This window comes from Pangasianodon hypophthalmus, chromosome 10 (assembly GCF_027358585.1).
Source record: "Pangasianodon hypophthalmus isolate fPanHyp1 chromosome 10, fPanHyp1.pri, whole genome shotgun sequence".
In the NCBI taxonomy this organism is placed as follows: Eukaryota; Metazoa; Chordata; class Actinopteri; order Siluriformes; family Pangasiidae; genus Pangasianodon; species Pangasianodon hypophthalmus.
This window is the reverse complement of record NC_069719.1, coordinates 22,541,074-22,561,766: the sequence shown is the minus strand read 5'-3', so window position 1 is coordinate 22,561,766 and position 20,693 is coordinate 22,541,074. Positions and strand designations below refer to the sequence as shown.

The following is a 20,693-nucleotide window of genomic DNA, read 5'->3' as shown; positions in this document are numbered from 1 at the left end:
TTATTTGTATTGAGTATTTGTATGTAAGGTTCTTAAAAAATACACAATAAGGGATTTCTGGGTATGTTTTTCCCCCCTTCTGTCTGTAACAGGGTCGACAAAACATCTCTCCTGACAAGATACCATGGGCAGCACTGAAGACCCTGATGGCCCAGTCTATATATGGAGGACGAATTGATAACGAATTTGACCAGCGCCTTCTAAACACTTTCCTGGAGCGCATCTTTACAACTGGCAGCTTTGACAGCGAGTTCAAGCTGGCACTCAAAGTGGATGGCCACAAGGATATTAAAATGCCAGATGGTATTCGGTCAGTGAAAAATGAGATCTGCTACATAGGATTAGAACACCTTAAGGGGTTTAATACCTTCAGAATTAATAACATGTTTTTGTTTTACAGACGTGAAGAGTTCATGCACTGGGTGGAGATGCTACCAGATACTCAGACTCCATCTTGGCTGGGTTTGCCAAGCAACGCTGAGAAAGTTCTTCTCACCACTCAGGGTGCGGTTATTCATCCCTTCTCTCTCTCTGTCTTTCATGTCTGTGGTTGGTGGATTTCCACCCCTCTTTCTGATTGCCATTGATATCCTTTGTCTCATATCTCTTCTATTAATAATCATTCTCCTCTTCAAAGTCTTTTCTCTAACACATTCTGTCAGCATTTACAAGGCCTTAAACAGATCAAACATTTTATACAGGATTTGTTTCCATGGTGTGCCCTGAGCTGAACACACAATCTCACATGTGATTGATCTGTGGCAGCTCATATTGACTCAGTCACCCCTTTGTAAACTATATGGCTAAAGTGTGCAGACACCTGACCATCACACCCATATGTGCTTTTTGAACAACCCATCCCAGATTTAGTCCCCCCTTTGCTATTATAATAACCTTCACTCTTCTGGGAAGGCTTTCCACTAGATTTTCATTTCCATTCAGCTACAAAGCATTAGCGAGGCCAGACACTGATGTCGGGCGAGAAGCCCTGGGGCACAGTCGGTGTTCCAGTTCATCCCAAACGTGTTCAGTGGGGTTGAGGTCAGAGCTCTGTGCAAGCCACTCCAACCTTGGCAACCCATGCCTTCACGGATCTTGCTTTGTGCATGGGAGCATTGTCATGCTGAAACAGGTTTGGACTAGGCCCCTTGGTGCCAGTGAAGGGAAATTGTAATGCTAATGCATACAAAGTGTCCTTCCAACTTTGTGGCAACAGTTTGGGGAATGCCCACATATGGGTGTGATGGTCAGGTGTCCACAAGCTTTTGCCCATATAGTCAATCTTTTTCTGTTTTAATCCATTCAATGAAAATATGGATATTAGATCTTTATGCCAGACAATAGCAAGAGGTACCATCCAGGAGCTGTACTCTGACCATACACATATGGAGTGCGTGTGTCCTGCTGAGGGCTAGGCTGTGTCCTGACCCTCCAGCAGCTGTATTTCACTGCCATCATGTCAACACATTCTAGCTTCCAACCTCTTTACAATGATTTGTCAAACCTGTTTGTTAAACCTACTTAAAGTTTTCACCCACTATGCATGACATCCCTGAAATATGCAGTGTGTGATGTCCCATTTGCCTGTTGGAACCAAGCTGCTTGCTCCTTTTTGCCTACAAGTTCTTCTTTACTGGGTTTGGAGTTAAAGCAAATGATCCCTGCAACTTTGTCAGCCACCATATATTTTTTCTCCCTCTTTTATTCCCATTGGGGCGATTCTGGTTCCATCCATTTTTGTTCCTGTCCACCTCCACCACCCTCTGCCATGGTCCTGCCTCCCTTCCCTGCTCTCCCCAGGCACAGACATGATGGGTAAGCTGCTGAAAATGCAGATGTTGGAGGATGAGGACGACCTGGCCTACGAGACAGAGAAGAAACAGCGTACAGCGTCATCCTCAGATGCCCAACCGGCATGGATGAGGACGCTGCACAGTACTGCATGCAACTGGCTCCAGCTTATCCCTCTGTCTGTCAATCCACTTAAGCGTACCGTGGAGAACATAAAGGTGAGTTCTGCAACACCACAGTCCTTACATTGTAACCATAACAAGTAAGCCCGGTGGTGGCTTGTCCATTGGGGAACCATGGATATCAACGTTCAACAAATGTAAATCTTCATAAAGTCCTCATTCACAACTCCATACTTTTTAAAAATCTGTTGAAATACTAATTACCTCTTAAGAGACCAGTGATGGTATCTATAATCCAATGTTCCATTGATTTGATGTTTCACCGTTGGGGGGCAGAACACTCGCTGCCCAGTTAGCTTCCACAGAGTTATTATTGCACCTGGTCAGCAAAAATGGGACCTACAACAAGTGCTAATAGAGGCCCACTGGGGCAGGAATCATGCTGCCTCATGCTCAGAGGAGCAGTGGATGAAACAGTTAATGGGGTTGCCAGATTGTGCTAGTTAAAAAATTCTCCATGGTCTCCATGATCTTGTTGTATAGCATATACTCACAATCCTCTTTATTAGGTACATCTGCACATTCATGCAGTTATCTAATCAGCCAATAATGTGACAGCAGCACAATACAAAAATGCAGATACAGGTCAAGAGCTTCAGTTATAAAGTTCACATTAAACATCAGAATGAAGTAAAAGTGTGATCTCTGTGACTTTAACCATGGCATGGTTGTTGGTACCAGAAGGGCTGGTTTGAGTATTTCATAATCTGCTGATCATCTGGCACACACAACAGTCTCTAGAGTTTACACAGAATGGTGTGAAAAACAAAAGACATTGAGAGCGCGAGAGTTCTGTGAATGGAAACGCCCTTGTTGATCAGGAAAATGTCCAGATTGGTTCAAGCTGCCAAGAAGGATAAGCACTCTTTACAACCATGGTGAGTAGAAAAGCATCTCAGAATGCACATCAAAGCTTGAGGCAGATTGGCTACAACAGCAGAAGACCACATTGGGTTCCTCTCCTGTCATCTAAGAACAGGAATCTGAGGCTATCATGGGCACAGGCTCACTCAAACTGGACAGGTGAAGATTAGAAAAAAAATCACCCGGTCTTTTTCTAGTCTTCAACTGTCTAGTTTCTTGTTCTTGGCTGACAGGAGTGGTCCTGATGAGGTCTTCCGCTGTTGTAGCCCATCCACCTCAAGGATTGATGTGCTGTGCATTCTGAGATGCTTTTCTGCTCACCACAGTTGCAAAGAGTGCTTATTTGAGTTACTATAGACTTCCTGTCAGCTCAGACCAGTCTGGTCATTCTTCTCTGATCTCTCTCATCAACAACGTGTTTCAGCCTGCAGGCCCTCCACTCACAGGATGGTTTTTCGTTTTTCACACCATTCTGTGGAAACAGTTTATGAAATACTCAAACCAGCCTTTCTGGTACCAACATCCATGCCATGATCAAAGTTACAGAGAGCACACTTTTCCCCCATTCTGTTGTTTGATGTGAATATTAACTGAAACTCTTGAGCTCTGTCTGCATGATTTTTTGCATTGCACTGCTGCCACATGATTGGCTGATTTAGATAACTGTACGGATGTACAGGTGTTCCTGATAAAGTGGATGAGTGTATTCTAAATTAAATCTGATACAGCGTAGTGTACCTATGATGTACACAACTATTTCTGTTGTAAGCTATATTGCAAAGATTGGAAGAAGGAAAGGGGTATTATGGAGTCCATACATCAGAAATACGTGCACCACGGTCTCCTTATTTCCCATGCAAGGACTGTGGAAAAGAATAAGGAAAATGTTTCAGGCTTTTATTTATTTAGACGTCATTTAGATGCCATAAGAGTAAGTAGTCACTATAATTCCAAAACTGTATACCAAAAACCTGAATGGATTGATGCCAGCTTTCCATTTTCTGCATTCATTTTCCATTTAATGCATTTAATGCACTTTGGGGCAGTTAATGTGTGAAAGTAAAAAAAAAAAAAAAAAAAAAAAATTTTTTAAAAGTGTAAATATTAAGAACATAAATTCATTAACCAGTAAATATACCAGTAATAGACAAGGCCATTATCTGCTCTGCACAATTCCCCCTGTACCTTATTCATCACTGGAAACGATCGAGGACCAATTCCCAGCACAACAGTGACACTGGTATATTTGTGGGTGTTGTGGTGGTACGAGTGTATAAACAACGTTAATCCTGTGGTCAGACTGACCACTGATGAGGGTCTACAGCACGGGTCATCAGCTGCCTGGATGTATAGCCAGCAATGTATTTCAGTGGACAGACCCAAGTACTTGATAAACTGCTGTAGCAGAACCGCTCAATGCATGAAAAAAGTTCAGAGACTTTGCTTCAAATATGAACCATTGTACCTTCTGTAGCAGATCCTCTGTTGCAACTTTTCCAGTTACATGCATTTATGTAAATTGCTAAGGCAGCTAATGGGACCAGAGACTAGCTACAAGGCTAGAGACGTTAAGTCAGAAAGGGGAGAGTTTTCACAGACATTCATAGATTTTTAATTTTATTTACCATCTCTGGTCTAATTAGTGAAGTGATAACTTAGCATGTTTAAAAAAAAAAAAAAAAAGTTCTCCCCATTCAATTCAAGAGTTCACAGCTCTACTTAAAAGTAGGGTTGCCACCTGTCCTTTATAATACGGGATCATCTTGTGTTGAACAATGTGCTGTCCCTTACTGAGTTGATAAGGTACATGAGTGGAATTCCATTTCCCTTAGACTTCCCCTAATGGGGGTGTAGTATTATGTTGTTTAATAATTTTTTATGTATTGCATGTAATGTTCTTTTTAGATATCTGAGTGATTGATGGTGGTTTTCCTGAATATCATTAACTAAAAAAAAGGCATAAAATAATTAGCCTCTTAGGCTAACTAGTAACTGGGGCATTATCAAGCTAGCTAACATCAGGCTAACTGTTATGTTAGGCTATGTAACTAGCCCCAATCATTTCAGTGCAAATTAATCTAATCATGCTGATATCTCATCCATTCTCAGAGATTTAAAATTCATAAATAGGATAGTTTACATTCTGTAAATGTCAATTTACAGTCTAAGTCTTAAGTCTAAATAAATAACCATATAAGTCTATCTAATTCATAAATATGATACATTTTAAAAGTCTTTTACTTAAAAAAATAAAATAACAGGGTCAACTTATCTTTTCTACTTAATAATCCACACAATGTCAAATCCTTATTCTTCTATGGTTAAAGATGTTGAAATGATACAATTGTAAATTCATAGAAACAGGGGGAAAAAAGCCTCCCCCACCAAGAAGTCCTTCTTGTTACAAATTCGTATACTTAACCTACCCTTAAAACAGGGGTTCCCGAACTTTTTGGGCAAACAACACCAAATGGACATTAAGATTTTTCTGCAACCCTAATCTTTGACAACCGTACCGATTTGTAATTTAGGACTTCTGTAACATTTGGACATTTTATTATGTCAGTAACACATGAATGTGTAATGCAAAAACCAAAGGAATATTTCTTGCAATTACGAGTCTACTGGGAAGTATTGTGCTGTAGAACAACAGTCCACACGGGCGTGGAGTGATACAGCCCCATGTGAAACGGGAGTCTGGTTTCTGCTTGAGGCATGGCGACGTGTATGTGTGTGCAGAAGTGGCGGCAACCCGAGCGACATCGTTCACGTACTCTCCTGCGTACCTTATGTACATGCGGAGGATTAAGTGTGACATTCACTAGATGGCATATCAGAGCCAAAGCATCCCTGTCTCTAAGGTTTCCAAGTGAAACTGCAAAATATTTAGAGATTTCATGCACAGTCACAATAAACAGACTGACAAGCTCTGTTTCTCTTTAAAAAGTTCTGTCATCATCGTGATTGTTGTCATCAGCCAGTTCTCAAATCAAAAACTCTGATCTTAAATTCAAAAGTAGTCGCTAATCTAGAAAATTATTTCTGTAGGTTTGAAGGCTAAATGAGAAGTTTTTAAAATTCAGCAGTAACTCTAATAGGAAAACATAAGTTTGCGACTACCGTGGAGGTAGATGGACAAGAGAAAAGACTAAATTAGCATGTACACTCTTGATTTAAATTAAAAAGCTTGTTTGAATTTTACATAACCTAGACCTTTAGAAATTTTAGTTTAATACACTGCCTGGCCAAAAAAAGAAGTCGCACAATCTAATATTTTGTTGCACCTCATTTAGCTTTGATTACGGCACGCATTCATCCTGGCATTGTTTCAACAACCTTATGCAACTTCACAACATTTATTTCCATCCAGAGCTGCATTAATTTTTGGCTGAGATCTTGCATTAAGGACAGGAGAGTTTAACCACTCTGTAAAGTCTTCTCCAGCACATCCCAAAGACTTTCAATGGGCTTAAGGTCAGGACTCTGTGGTGGCCAATTCATTTGTGAAAATGATTCCTCATGCTCCCTGAACAACTCTTTCACAAGTTAAGCCTGATGAATCTTAGCATTTTCATCCTGGAATATGCCTGTGCCGTCAGGGAAGAAAAAGTCCATTGACGGGATAACCTGGTCATTCAGTACATTCAGGTGCTCAGCTGACTTCATTTTATTGCCACACAATGAGGCTGAGCCTAGACCTGACCAGTTGATGCATGTATTGCATGGGGGTTGCTTGCATTAGGGTTCAACTATTGCTTTCTTATTAAAATAATTAATAAAAGGCTTCCATGCTGCATAAAAATTTTTAGTTTTCTTTTTTAGGGAAAATCTGATCTTTTCAAGTTGCAGGTAGGACATAACATTTTTAATCAATGCCGAGCAGTGGGGTGGATCTTTCTGTTTCCAGTTGAGCAAAATCAATCTACGTGCTAAGAGTGTAACGAATCTAAGCATTATATGCTGGTTTTTAGATAGCTCCATATTATCACTACTGACACCAAAAACAGCTAAAATTGGGTCTGGGTCAAATTGCTTTCCCAACACTTCTGACAATAACTGAAAAACTGAAATCCAATAATTACTAATCTTAGGACAACTCCAAAACATATGTCCAAGTGATGCTGGAGTTTGACCGCACCTATCACATAGTGGGTCTACAGAGGAAAACATCTTAGAGAGCTTTAGTTTAGACAGGTGAAGTCGATGTAGGATCTTGAATTGCATTAGACCATGTCTAATACACAAGGAAGAAGAATGAACTTGTTCTTGTGCTTTATCCCATTGCCAGTCTTCGATATCTATTCCAAGGTCATCTTCCCATGCCGTCTTTAGATGCTCTAATGAAACATCACATTCTAGCTGTGATAATTTGTTATTTTGGTAAATGGATTCTGTAAAAACAATGTCTCCATTTGAGAAGTTGGCGGCTCACTAGGAAACGACGAAAAATTATTTTGAGCAAAACTGCGAGCCTGTAAGTATTTAAAAAAAAAAAAAAAATGTGTGCTAGGTAGACCAAATATCTGCTGTAACTACTGAAATGTTGGAAAACATTTGTTAAATGACTGCTCTTTTTAAATCCATTTTTATTGGTCTTAGGTTTTCTGGAGCGTCTATCATACAAGTGCCTGTATATGATCTGTTACTGTAGGAAGAATAAAGTATTAGAATGCATGCATTAATATAAACCGATCATTCATGTTAACAACCGGATGTGCTGTCAGAACTGTGCAGTGGTATTAAACGGTTATAACTTTTTCATGTACTATACATAGTTAACTTGGACTCTACATTATTTCCATTGCCGTTTCAACTATAGGATCCTCTGTTCCGTTTCTTTGAGCGAGAGGTAAAGATGGGCGCTCGGATGTTGCAAGAAGTGCGTCAGGACCTCACTGACGTTGTTCAGGTGTGTGAGGGCAAAAAGAAGCAGACCAACGTTCTACGAACACTAATCAATGACCTTGTCAAAGGTGGGTTACAAATGCTAGAGCAATTCTTATTAATTAAAAAGATGTAAAAATGTAAAATAAGTTTCAAATTAGGCACCTTGTCAGTATTAGGCTGCTAATTGAATGTCAACAATTCTGTTGTTGCTTTGTGCAAAACTGTTGGTTACCCCAGATTCAGACAGCAAATGAAAATGACACATGGAAAAACAAATTTCTTACTCTGCTGAGATTCTCAGTGCTGTAACTGTTTATCAGGGTGTATGAGGATGGGATTTTTGTGTTGCTTTACTAACTTGTGACAAATGTGATGTATGCTGTTGTGTTCCCCAGTTTGAATATAATGTACTGAGCAATATGAGTTGCAAGGCGGGGCCTCTGTGGATTGGACTTGTTTGTCCAGCACATCCCACAGATGCTCGATCTGATTGAGATCTGGGGAATTTGGAAGCCAAGTCAACACCTTGAACTCTTTGTCATGTTCGTCAAACTATTCGTGAGCAATTTTTGCAGTGTGGCAGGGTACATTATTCTGCTGAAAGAGGCCACTGCTATTAGGGAATACTGTTGCCATGAAGAAGTGTACTTGGTCTGCAACAATGTTTAGGTAGGTGGTATGTGTCAAAGTAAGCGACGCACATGCACCCAGACGTCCACATGATGTAAAAGAAAACGTGATTCATCAGACCAGACCACCTTCTTCCATTGCTCCATAGTCCAGTTTTGATGCTCAAGTGCCCATTGTAGACACTTTCGGCGGTGGACGGGTCAGCACGGGCACTCTGACCGGTTTGTGGCCATGTAGCCTCACAAGCAGGAAGCTTCGATGCAGTGTGTGTTCTCACACCTTTCTATCATATCCAGTATTAACTTTTTCAGCAATTTGTGCTACAATAACTATTCTGTGCGATCATACCAGACGGGCTACCCTTCACTCCCCATGTGCAACAGTGAACCTTGGGCGCCCATGTCATCAGTTCACTGCATAGCAGGAACACCCCACAAGACCTGCTGTTTTGGAGATGCTCTGACCCAGTCGTCTAGCCATTTGGCCCTTGTCAAAGTAGCTCAGATCCTTATGATTGTCCATTTTTCCTGCTTTTAACACATCAACTTCGAGAACTGACTGTTCACTTGCTGCCTAATACATCCCACCCCTTGACGTGTGTGTGTGTGTGTGAGATAGATATATATATATATATATATATATATATATATATATATATATATATAAAGAATATACAGTCAGGTCAGGAAGTATTTGGAAAATACAACAGTTGGGTACAGTCTTAAAAAGAAAGAAAGCACTGGTGAGCTCAACAACGACTGCACATCCAAAGACCCCTCTGTCAAGCTCCTAAAGTTTGCACCACACTTATTGGCCTCATTCAGAACAGTGACGAGTCTGCCTACAGACAGGAGGTAAAAGAGCTGGCTGTCTGGTGCAGTCTTAACAACCTGGAGCTCAACACGCTCAAAACAGTGGAGATGATAGTTGACTTCAGGAGGAACCCCCTGCACACCCCCCACTCACCATCATGGACAGCACTGTAACAATAGTGGAGTCATTCAGGTTCCTGGGCAACACTATCTCTCAGGACCTGAATTGGGACATTCACATTGAGTCCATTGTTAAAAAGGCCCAGCAGAGGTTGTATTTCCTTCGCCAGCTGAGGAAGTTCAACCTGCCACAGGAGCTGCTGAAACAGTTCTACTCTGCCATCATTGAATCCGTCCTCTGCACCTCAATAACTGTCTGGTTCAGCTCAGCTTCCAAATCCGATCTCAGAAGACTACAGAGGATAGTCCGGACTGCTGAGCGAATCACTGGTACACCCCTTCCCACTCTCCAAGAACTGTATTTGTCCAGAGTGAGCAAAAGGGCTGGCAAAATCACTCTGGACCCCTCACATCCAGCACACTCCATCTTTGAACTGTTGCCGTCTGGTCGACGCTACAGAGCACTGAGCACCAGAACGGCCAGGCACAGGAACAGTTTCTTTCCTCAGGCAATCCATTTCATGAACACTTGACAAAAACATGGCACACAACACTATCATACATTTATTTATCATACATAGTTATTTACTTTTCAAATTTGCACATAACATACCTGTACATACAAATTTGCACATAATCTGTACATACAAATTGTCTATTTTGTATATTGTGGTTTTGCTATTTGTACATTGTCTATTTGTATATTTGTATATTATTCTTTTTATTTTCTGTGTCTTGTCTTGTCACTGTCATTCTGCTGCACTGTGGAGCTTCTGTCACTAAAACAAATTCCTCATATGTGTAAACATACCTGGCAATAAAGCTCATTCTGATTCTGATTCTGAACATCAAAAGGCCTAGAAGGCCACGGAAGACAACTAAAGTGGATCGCAGAATCCTTTCCTTGGTGAAGAAAAACCCCTTCACGACATCAACAGAAGTCAAGTATACTCTGGAGAAGGTAGACTTATCATTGTCAAAATCTACAATCAAGAGACGCCTTCATGAATGTAAATACAGAGGGTTTACAACAAGGTGCAAACCACTGGTAACATTCAAGTACAGGAAAGCCAGATTAGACTTTGCCGGAAAACATCTAAAAAAGCCTCCCATGTTCTGGAATAAGATTCTTTGGACTGATGAAACCAAGATTATCTTGTATCAGAATGATGGTTAGAGAAAAGTATGGCAAAAGAAAGGAACAGCTCATGATTCAAAGTATACCACATCATGTGTCAAATATGGTGGAGGCAGTGTTATGGCATGGGTATGGCTGCCAATGAACGGGCTCACTGGTGTTTATTGATGTGACTGCTGACAGAAGTAGCAAGATGAATTCTGAGGTGTATAGGGCTGCACTCTCTGCTCACATTCAGCCAAATGCTACAAAACTGATAGGACGCTGCTTCAGGACATACTGCGAAAGCAACTCGAGACTTTTTGAAGGCAAAGAAATGGAATAAAAGTCAGTCGCCTGATCTCAACCCAATAGAGCATGCTTTTCACTTACTGAAGACAAGATTGAAGGCAGAAAGACCCACAAACAAGCAGCAACTGAAGGTGGCTACAGTGAAGGCCTGGCAAAGCATCTCCAGGGAGGAAACTCAGAACTTGAGTTTTGAGAACATGGGCTCCAGACTTCAGGCAGTCATTGACTGCAAAGGATTTTCATCAAAGTATTAAAATTATGGTTATATTTACAATTATGTCACTTTGTCCAAATACCTTTGAGCCCTTGAAAATGAAAGTACTTTGTTGAACATGGCTGTAATTCCTAAATGGTAAATGCCATATTTTTGTGGAACCTCTTAAAATAAAGCTGAAAGTCTACACTTTGATCACATCTTGATTGTTTTATTTCATATCCATTCTTTTGGTGTATAAAGGCAAAATCACAAAAACTGTCACTGTCCAAATACTTCCGGACCTGACTGTGTGTGTGTATCTATGTGTGTGTGTGTGTGTGTGTGTGTGTGTGTGTGTGTATATTTTTATTAATTTTTCTTAAATGGTTAAATTGTCTTAAATTTTCGTAAATTGGTTTTACTTTGTGAATTAATTCTTTGGTTTTCCCAGGCATTCTGCCCCGTAGCTGGTGCCGTTACACTGTCCCTGCATCTATGACTGTGATCCAGTGGGTGGCTGACTTCAGTGAACGCATCAAACAACTGCAGCAGATCTCACAGGGAGCAGCCAGTGGGGGTGCTAAAGAGCTGAAGGTGAACTCTTTAAACAATTAAACAAAGTACATTCCTAAAGCATGATTCTCCAGGCAATTCTGGAAGCCACCAGTCCTGCCATCAGCAGAAGTGGAGTTTAACTTGCAAACACATTAGGCAGGTTGAGCACTGGCTTTCTATGCTGTGTGGATGTTTTGTTTTCTTCCTGGTGAGAGAGAGAGCCTGGATCATGACCCTCGTGTTACAGATGTGATCTCCGAGGTCCCGAGAAGGGCAAAAGACAACTTTTATAAATGTGTCTATTACAGCTTTTTGACTGTTTTATGACTGTTTTGACTGAAGCTGTCAGTCTAATAGTGAAAGTACCAATAAGTTATTCTAGAGTAGAGCAAACAGACATCCATTAAATTAAATTCAGTTTTATTTATATAGTGCTTTTAACAATGGATACACATGGCTGCTTTATAAAAATCTGGATATGGATTCTTTGAGGGCTTATAGTCATTTCTCAAATCATTTCACAGTGGCACAGATCCTAACATTATATACCTAATTTAAAGTGGCCATGAAATCAAACTTGATATGTCTACAAAAAGCTCTAAAATATCAAAAAGTGACTGTTGTCAATATTAATAGTAATTTATCATTTCCATGGAAATATAATTCTGTAATTTGTTTCATCACATGCTCTTTAAAATCATTTCTCAATAGGTTTATTTTATATATAGCCCTAATAGTGACATTAAACTTGGAAGAACTTAGTATTAAATTTAGATGGCCTGCATGGACAGGTTGACTATATTTTAAATATACACTGTAGTGTAACTGAACCCAAACAAACATGGATTATTAAATTTTGCTTTTGCAGATAAAAAAAAAACAAAACTTTTAAACACACCACACACAAGTAGTTTGAGGCTAATGATAAATGTTTTTTAGAATATCCACGTGAACCTGGGCAGCCTGTTTGTGCCAGAGGCCTATATCACCGCAACTCGTCAATATGTGGCTCAAGCCAACAGCTGGTCTCTGGAGGAACTCGCTCTGGAGGTCAACGTCACCTCAGCACAGGGTGCAGCACTTGACGCCTGCAGCTTTGGCATCAAGGGTGAGTAAAACAGTGCTAGCTTTCAAGATGGTGAACGCATTTTCACTGAGGAATATTTTCTACTGTGCAGCTCACAATGCCGCTTCATCTGAAATATGAACATTTGCCTCTCTTTTCAACATGATGTATTGTGCTTGTAACTCGAACGGGTTATGATATCTATTTCTGTGTAGGCCTGAAGCTGCAGGGAGCCACTTGCACCAACAACAAGCTCTCTCTATCCACTGCCATCTCCACTGAGCTGCCTCTCACACAGCTGCGATGGGTAAAGCAAAGCAACGTGGAAAAGAGGAACATGGTAAGGCCTCAATTATTCATTTTTTCACTTGTGCCTAAGCATGCATGTGTATAATAACTTGAACAGCTTATCTCATTGTAAAATGGCCTCCTTTATTCTTTATCTTCAGGTCACCCTCCCAGTGTACCTGAACTTCACTCGTACAGATCTTATCTTTACAGTGGACTTTGACATTGCCACAAAGGAAGACCCACACAATTTTTACGAGCGTGGTGTGGCTGTCCTCTGCACTGAGTAGATTATTGCTTGGCTTAATTGTTGTTAAATGTAATTCCTAATTGTCTCCTAATCATTTGTAATTCTTCAAAGCTTGGTAGGTAACTACTTTGAATATGTAACCTTGCATTGGAAACAATATATCTTAAGAGATTAGAAAGTCAAGGAAGTATTGATAAATGGATTATCCACTGATTGGAGATTGGAAACCTGATGGGTTTTTAAAAGAAGGAAGCTGTATGTTCTTTAAGACAGAGCAATGAATGTTGATTAAAGTTTTGCATGTTTGGTTTCTTTGGGCTTGTTTCTTTTCATAATTTAAAGTCATTGTTGGAATGGACTTCTGGTTAGAACAATTTGCTGGCTTTCAGAATTCAGTCAGAGGAAGTGAGTTATGAAATTGCCTTGAATGCGTACTCATTGTGTTTAATATCTGCATACTCGTACTAATGTGTATTGAATTCTAAATAAAATACATTACCTGTCTATTGTACTACTGTTTTTCTTGGATCACTCTGCTAAATAATGTCACGCTACACTAAGAAAGTAAAACTGACCTAAAATATAAAAGAATATTGTTTTTATAATGTAATTATTATTCACTGTAGCAGCCCAACAACTACTTTGTGCCTATAAGCTAAATAGGTTTACATTTATTAGCAAGACATCTGTAATGTGGCAATGCAAAGTTAACCTTTTCTAAAATCCTAGAACTCTGTTAGAAAGGGGCACTTTCCCAGAAGAGATTGCCACTTCCACCCTTCCTGGGGTGAAAATTTGACTTTTTTTTGTTATGAAAAAGGGTTACTTTTGCACCCATGGGTTACGCATATGTCAGGGTGCATGAAACAAGAAACTGCAGAGATTAATCATTTACAGAGTTCTTTTAAAAGGAACACTTGACCAAATTTTCAAACTCAACTGTGCCAGGAGGAATGTAATTTTTCTTGTTTGTTTGAAATTAACCTCACAATACTTCTACCATGTATTATCCTATTTTTATACAACTACAATGCACAGCTTTCACAAAAAATGACAAAATTGTATCTTTTTACACAAAAATAGCAATATTAAGGAATTCCAGTTGTCCTCAAACAAAAATGCATCAAAACATGTCTCTGAAATGTATATGAAATGACATTCCAGCTTCACCCACGTGAACATTAAAAACTATAGCTCTCCACTGTTTATGTAGCAAAAGCTATATGTGCTCCACCTGTAAACTAACCCAGTTCAGGAGAGGACATAAGTTTACCAAATTAATGGTATTTAGGATAGGTAGACCTTGGCAAGCAGTAGCATATATACAATAAGAAGAGAACTGCAATAAGTTCCTCCCACTGTCCAAAAACATGCAGCTAGGTGGATTTACTAAAATTGCTCCTAGGTGTGAATGTGTGTGTATGGTGCACTAATATCCCATCTTGGGTTAATTCTCCTGCCTTGCGCCCAGTGTTAACAGGATAGGCGACGGAACCACCTTCACCCTGACCCTGAAAGACTTGGTGAAAATGAATGAGAGTTGTAATATAGGAACAAAAATATTTCCCAGGCAGAAACCGAGATTTATAAATAAATACTTGATGGGAAATTGGCCATATATTTGTTGGGTAGCTTTGATCTATGCATAGAGCCATACACAACATTTTAGAAACAGTGGGAATTAGTGCCCCTGTGGATATGTCTCACATGTTGCACTTCATATAGACTTTTTGGTCAAGAGAATCATTAAAGCCTAAACAGTATTTTTTTGAATTTTTTTTTTTTTTTGTGCATTTATTTGTGTAGACTGGTCAGTTAGTCTGTTTCAAAATATTGATAATTATGTTATGTCCTTGGACATAAGTTATTCTTTTTTTTATTTATTCGCATTTGCATGTGTCTTATATTGTATTGTCTTGTATTGCGTGCTACAGATTGTGCGCAGTCTCTTTCTCTCTCTTTCTCTCTTTCTCTCTCTTTCTCTCTCTCTCAGGCAGAATCACCACCACCTGTAGCTCGTTGTGAGAGCGTGCCTGAGACTGAGAGTGGAGTATATTGTGGCAGTCCAGTGCATGCTGTAGAGAGAGACACATTTCTCCCCTGCTCCAGACTGAATTTAGTGGTTTCAGGATTATAGTTGCTAACCTGAGCTTGAGTTGTGAATTAGCAGTGGCTAATAGTGCTACAGTTGTGAACTGTGTCTGGAGGTAGTGCTTGTTCTTGTTCTGCTTATTTAAGATAAGTACAAGATCATGTTCTTTTGAATTCAGTTGTTTGTATTTTGCTGAGAGTAAAAAGGGAAGCTGTAGGGGGAGAGTGCCTTTTTCTTTAGATACTACTTTCATCCCTGTTTTTGTTTCAGTTAGGGAGTTGAGGGAAGTTTTATGTTGTTTATTTCTCTTCTTTTGGGTGTTTGAGGTAAGTTAGTGCTGCTCCCTAACCTAGTTAGAGAACTGCTTGTGTTTGTTATTTTAGGCCTTGCTCTCTCCTGAGCCATTGCTCTCTATCTCCTTATGTTAAACTTATTGGCCTTTTTTTTTTTTTTTTTTTTTTTTGTAAATAAATCTCCACTTTTGTATATGTCTGAATTGGTGTCATCTTCACTCTGGGACAATAGCAAGAGGACTGAAGTGTGTTCTTGCCGTTTCTTTTAATTTTATGCTTTTTCATTTGCTACTTCCCCTCACAATCCCCTAGACAAGAGGGGAACGTAACAATTATTACTCAAATTAACTATTTGCAGCCTACAATTTGTTTAATCCCCTCCAAACAAAATAGGAAATCAGTATGGGTAGGTGTTAATTGCGGGTAAGGACAGGCTGCATACAGCTGTATGTACATTCACACATTCCATAGAATGATGCATTGTTTATGGCACAATGGCATTTTTGGCTGAACAAAGCATAGTCCCATTATTAAGAAAAACACTTTGGTGATTTACTGTTTGTGGTGTTCTCTAGTGTTAAACAACTGCATAGGGTCATAATATTTTAATCATGATATTTATCAGTAAACAACAGTTTATTACTTGTTTGTGGAAATCTCTATATTAATGTTAATTTGGTGCACTACATGTTGGCCAATCAAAACACTTCCCTGGGTTTTGGGAAAATTTACTGTCTCCTAGAGATAAATTATATTCTATGACCTTCATGTATCGTCAAACATTTATTTATTATTTCTAAGAAATAAGATACTAAAATGCTCTTTTTTCCACAGAACGAGCAAGTGTATCAGGAATCACAAAGTTTTTCATTCAATTTCAGTTGTACTGGAGGCTACATGTATGCATATTCATATTAGATTCTTCTGCATGCTAATATTTCAGTGTGTTTATTTTTGAAATGTGCAGCTGTTTGTCTCCCTCCCCCTTGTGCAGACAATACATATTTATATGTCTCTGTGAGTGTAATCTGTTTATGTGTATATGTGTGTGTATACACACACACACACACATTATAATATATATATTACATTACACACACACTATATGGCCAAAAGTTTGTGGACACCTGACCATTATACCCATATGTGCTTGAAGATTCCATTCCAGATTTAGTCCACGCTTTGCTGTTATAATAATCTACACTCTTCTGGGAAGGCTTTCCACTAGATTTTGAGCATGGCTGTGGGGATTTGTGTTCATTTAGCTACAAGAGCATTAGAGAGGTCAGGTGTTCGGTGTTCCAGTTCATCCCAAAGGTGATCAGTTGGCTTGAGGTCAGAGTTTTGTGCTCGAGTTCTTCCAGAGATATATATATATATATATGGGCCTTCCACAAACTGTTCCCACAAAGTTGGAAACACACGATTATCTAGGATGTATTTGTATGCTGTAGCATTACTATTTCCCTTCACTGGAACTAAGGGGCCCAAACTTGTTCCAGGATGACAATGCCCCTGTGAGGTCCATGAAGACATGGTTTGCCAAGGTTGTGGCCTGCACAAAGCTCTGACCTCAACTCTAATGAACACCATTTGGGATGAACTGGAACACTGATGGCACCCTGGGCCTTCTCGCCCAACATCAGAGCCTTACCTCACTAATGCTCTTTAGGCTGAATGGACACACAGTCTGTTCCAAAATCTAGTGGAAAGCCTTCCCAGAAGAGCAGAGGTTGTTATAACAGCAAAGAGGGGACCAACTGACTTTTAATATCCATGGAATGGGATGTTCAACAAGCACATATGGTGATAGTCAGTTGTCTACAAACTTTTGGCCATATAGTGTAAGTGTCAAACATAAAAGTACTGAGTTATTTTAGTTTTATTATTTTGATGACTAGTTTCTAGAGACTTATCTGACTGCAGACCAAAACAAGATGGTACGTATCTCCCTCTGCTCACTCCCAAAAGTGCCTTGCCTGGGGGTCATGCAGGGCATGAATAAACATGTTAATCATGAAATCGTGGATTTCAAATAAATTATCTTCTTATTCTTACTCTTGTAACTTAGTTCTAGAAAGGCATTCTGAGCTAAATATTTTTAGTGAAGCATGATACACCTGAAGTTAAAGGAGAAAAACATTTTTTTACATTTTCCAAACATTTTTTTCTATTTACAGTGGCATCCAATGACATGTATTCCTGCTCAAATCTGGTAATAAAAAAGTACTCATCCATAAGATGAAATATTGTCCAAAATTAGCTGCAGTGTGCATCAGGGAAAGAAGGGGGCATTAAGAGATGAGTACTTTTTCAACAGCACATTTGAGCAGGAATGTGTGTTATTGGATGCCACTGTAACTAGACAACTAGACAAGCCACTATAAATAAACAACTAGCTTTCTGTCAGTTAAAATGTGCATTGCACTATGATTGGTTTGCTTCAATTTGCAAGTGTGTTGTATTCAACACACTTTGTTAGCCAATCCAGTCCTCGCCTACTTCAGAGAGATAAGTAATGGTTGACATGCTGCAGAAAGTAATGGTGTAAATGTAGAATATTTTGCTTTGAAATGTAAAAATGGAAAATAATTTACTAAAGTACAGGTACTTGGAGAAAAGTACAAATTGCATGATACTGTCCACCACTGCTACTAATATTATAGAGAATGTACTCTATAGTACATCTCAGACATCTTAGGCTTCTGTATTCTTACTGCGAGACTTTAGAATTAATAGTTCTATTTAATTCTGTGATATTAAGATATTGAGCCACAAAATTGATACCCTCCATAAGGGTAAAATGTTGATGTACCTTTTAAACTTTATATAGCCCTACTCATATTTTAAATAATATCTTTATAACTTCCTTTTTTTTTTTGGAAAAAGGGAACTGTATTTGATTTCACATCAAATTATTTTTATATTCTGCTTCTGCTTAGTTGGAATGAAAACCTGCACCCACACCGACCCTTTCTGGATAAGATTGGACACCCCTGCACTAGACTGTTGAGTTAGTGCAAGGACTATTCCATTGCTTTTTAGTCACTTAGATTACCCATATGTACAGTGATGCTTGAAAGTTTGTAAACCCTTTAGAATTTTCTATATTTCTGCATAAATATGACCTAAAACATAATCAGATTTTCACACAAGTCCTAAATGTAGATAAAGAGAACCCAATTAAACAAATGAAACAAAAATATTATACTTGGTCATTTATTTATTGAGGAAAATTATCCAATATTACATATCTGTTAGTGCCAAAAATATGTGAACCTTTGTTTCAGTATCTGATGTGACCCCCCTTGTGCTGCAAGAACTGCAACTGAACATTTCAGGTAACTGTTGATTAGTCCTGCACATCGGCTTTGAGGAATGTTAGTCTATTCCTTAGTGCAGAACAGATTCAACTCTGGGATGTTGGTGGGTTTCTTCACATGAACTTCTTGCTTCAGGTCCTTACACAGCATTTCTATTGGATTAATGTCAGGACTTTGACTTGGCCATTCCAAAACATTAACTTTATTCTTATGGATGGTTTAGTAACTTTTTCCAGCCTGATGAGCATCAACAACTCTTTTCTGAGGTCCTCAGAAATCCTCTTTGTTCGTGCCATTATACACATCCACAAACATGTGTTGTGATGATCAGACTTTGATAGATCCCTGTTCTTTAAATAGAACACGGTGCTCACTCACACCTAATTTCCCATGTCTTAAGAGTTATGACCCTGTCAGATCAAAATAGCAATAGCAATTACCTCGTTTGCTATTTCACTTCCTCAGCGTAGCGTGTGGAGCCTGCCAAAATTCAAATGCAATCGCAATTATTTTTGCATTTGTATTTCCAATGCCTTGCACAGAAACCATCCAATCAGTTTTGGGGGTGGGACTATACTATGGAGAATTTTGGAATTTATGAGTTTTAGTATAATTTAATTGAACCACTGCATACCAGGAACACCCCACAAGAAGCTCTGACCCATTCGTCTAGCTATCACAATTTGGACCTTGTTAAAGTCACTCAGATCGTTACACTTGCCCATTTTTCCTGCTTCCAACACATCAACATTGAGAACTGACTGTTCACTTGCTGCCTAATATATCACAAACCTTGACAGGTGCCACTGTAATGAAATAATCAATGTTATTCACTTCACCTCTCAGTGGTTTTTAATGTTATGGCTAACCTCTGCACACACACACACACACACACAGGGCTTTCTCAAATTAGCTTATACTTACACAAAAGTGAAATCAGCTTCCAAGTGACAGCAAGATATTAAGCACAAAATCTAATTCCTTGTTTTGAAACAAAATACCAAACTTGATTATCTTCACTGTCAGGGGTGGAAGTTCAATCTCCCTGGACTGTAACCAGCACCACATATCTCTCCAAAAAGGTTGCACCAATTCACAGTGAAAAAAAAAACATGATCTAAATTTTCAATATGTGTTTCACAAAATACACATTTATTCACATCAAAGTTGAATCTTGATCTTAAAAATTCACTCACTGGATTAAATCTCATTTTAAATTTTGAAGTTCACCTCTTTAAGTGGAAATGACAAATAATTTTTATTTTCTTAATCTCTACCACCCCAAATTCCTTAAGCACATATTTCCTTCTTACAGGGTTCGGGTAACATGTCTGTAAAAAGAATATTTCTAATAACACTGTTGGATTATTGTCATAAAATTCAATTCCTTCTGTGCAGAGCTGCCTTATTTCTGGGGAGACTTTAGAGTGCAAACTGTCTTCTTTATCCATTGATATTAGAGACATTGGTACGGCTCTAATCATTCTATTAAAACTGCTAACAGTACATTGAAATTGGAATTTCTCACAAAACTTCTCATGCAGTAACAGGTTTCCATTAACATTCAAAAAATGAGCAATAGCCCAAATCCCTTTGGATCTCCATTCCTCTAAATACACAGACTTTCTACCAAATGTTTGTGTTATGAGGAGTAAACTTATGTTTGTATAAGAATTTCCAATAAAGAAGCGATTGCTGATGGAAGGCTGAGAGTTTCACCAGTAAAAAGGTGTAGTCAAAGTCACAACATAGTAGAAAGTCTATTCTTCCCAATTTTTGAAAGATTGTACTGGAGACAATAAAACTAAAATAGTGTCTATTTTGAGTGAAGGATTCTAACCATTCCCTCTTAATTTGGATATTATATAATGACTGCAGAGTATAACTATGCAAAGTTAACATTTCACATTTGTCT

At 38.9% G+C, this 20,693-nt stretch overlaps 1 protein-coding gene across 2 annotated transcripts in view; it reads left to right on the top strand.

The window, feature by feature from the left end:
- Window positions 1-13,574, top strand: part of dync1h1 (dynein, cytoplasmic 1, heavy chain 1) — a 62,358-nt gene extending 48,784 nt beyond the window's left edge. For both annotated transcript variants that reach the window (XM_026919087.3, XM_026919088.3), the window contains exons 71-78: window positions 93-310; window positions 401-504; window positions 1,801-2,009; window positions 7,657-7,810; window positions 11,363-11,505; window positions 12,406-12,574; window positions 12,748-12,872; window positions 12,982-13,574. In XM_026919087.3, coding sequence (XP_026774888.2) covers window positions 93-310; window positions 401-504; window positions 1,801-2,009; window positions 7,657-7,810; window positions 11,363-11,505; window positions 12,406-12,574; window positions 12,748-12,872; window positions 12,982-13,110 — 1,251 coding nt within the window. In that variant the 3' untranslated portion in view covers window positions 13,111-13,574. The remainder of the gene's footprint in view (window positions 1-92; window positions 311-400; window positions 505-1,800; window positions 2,010-7,656; window positions 7,811-11,362; window positions 11,506-12,405; window positions 12,575-12,747; window positions 12,873-12,981) is intronic.
- The last annotated feature ends 7,119 nt before the right edge of the window (window positions 13,575-20,693 follow it).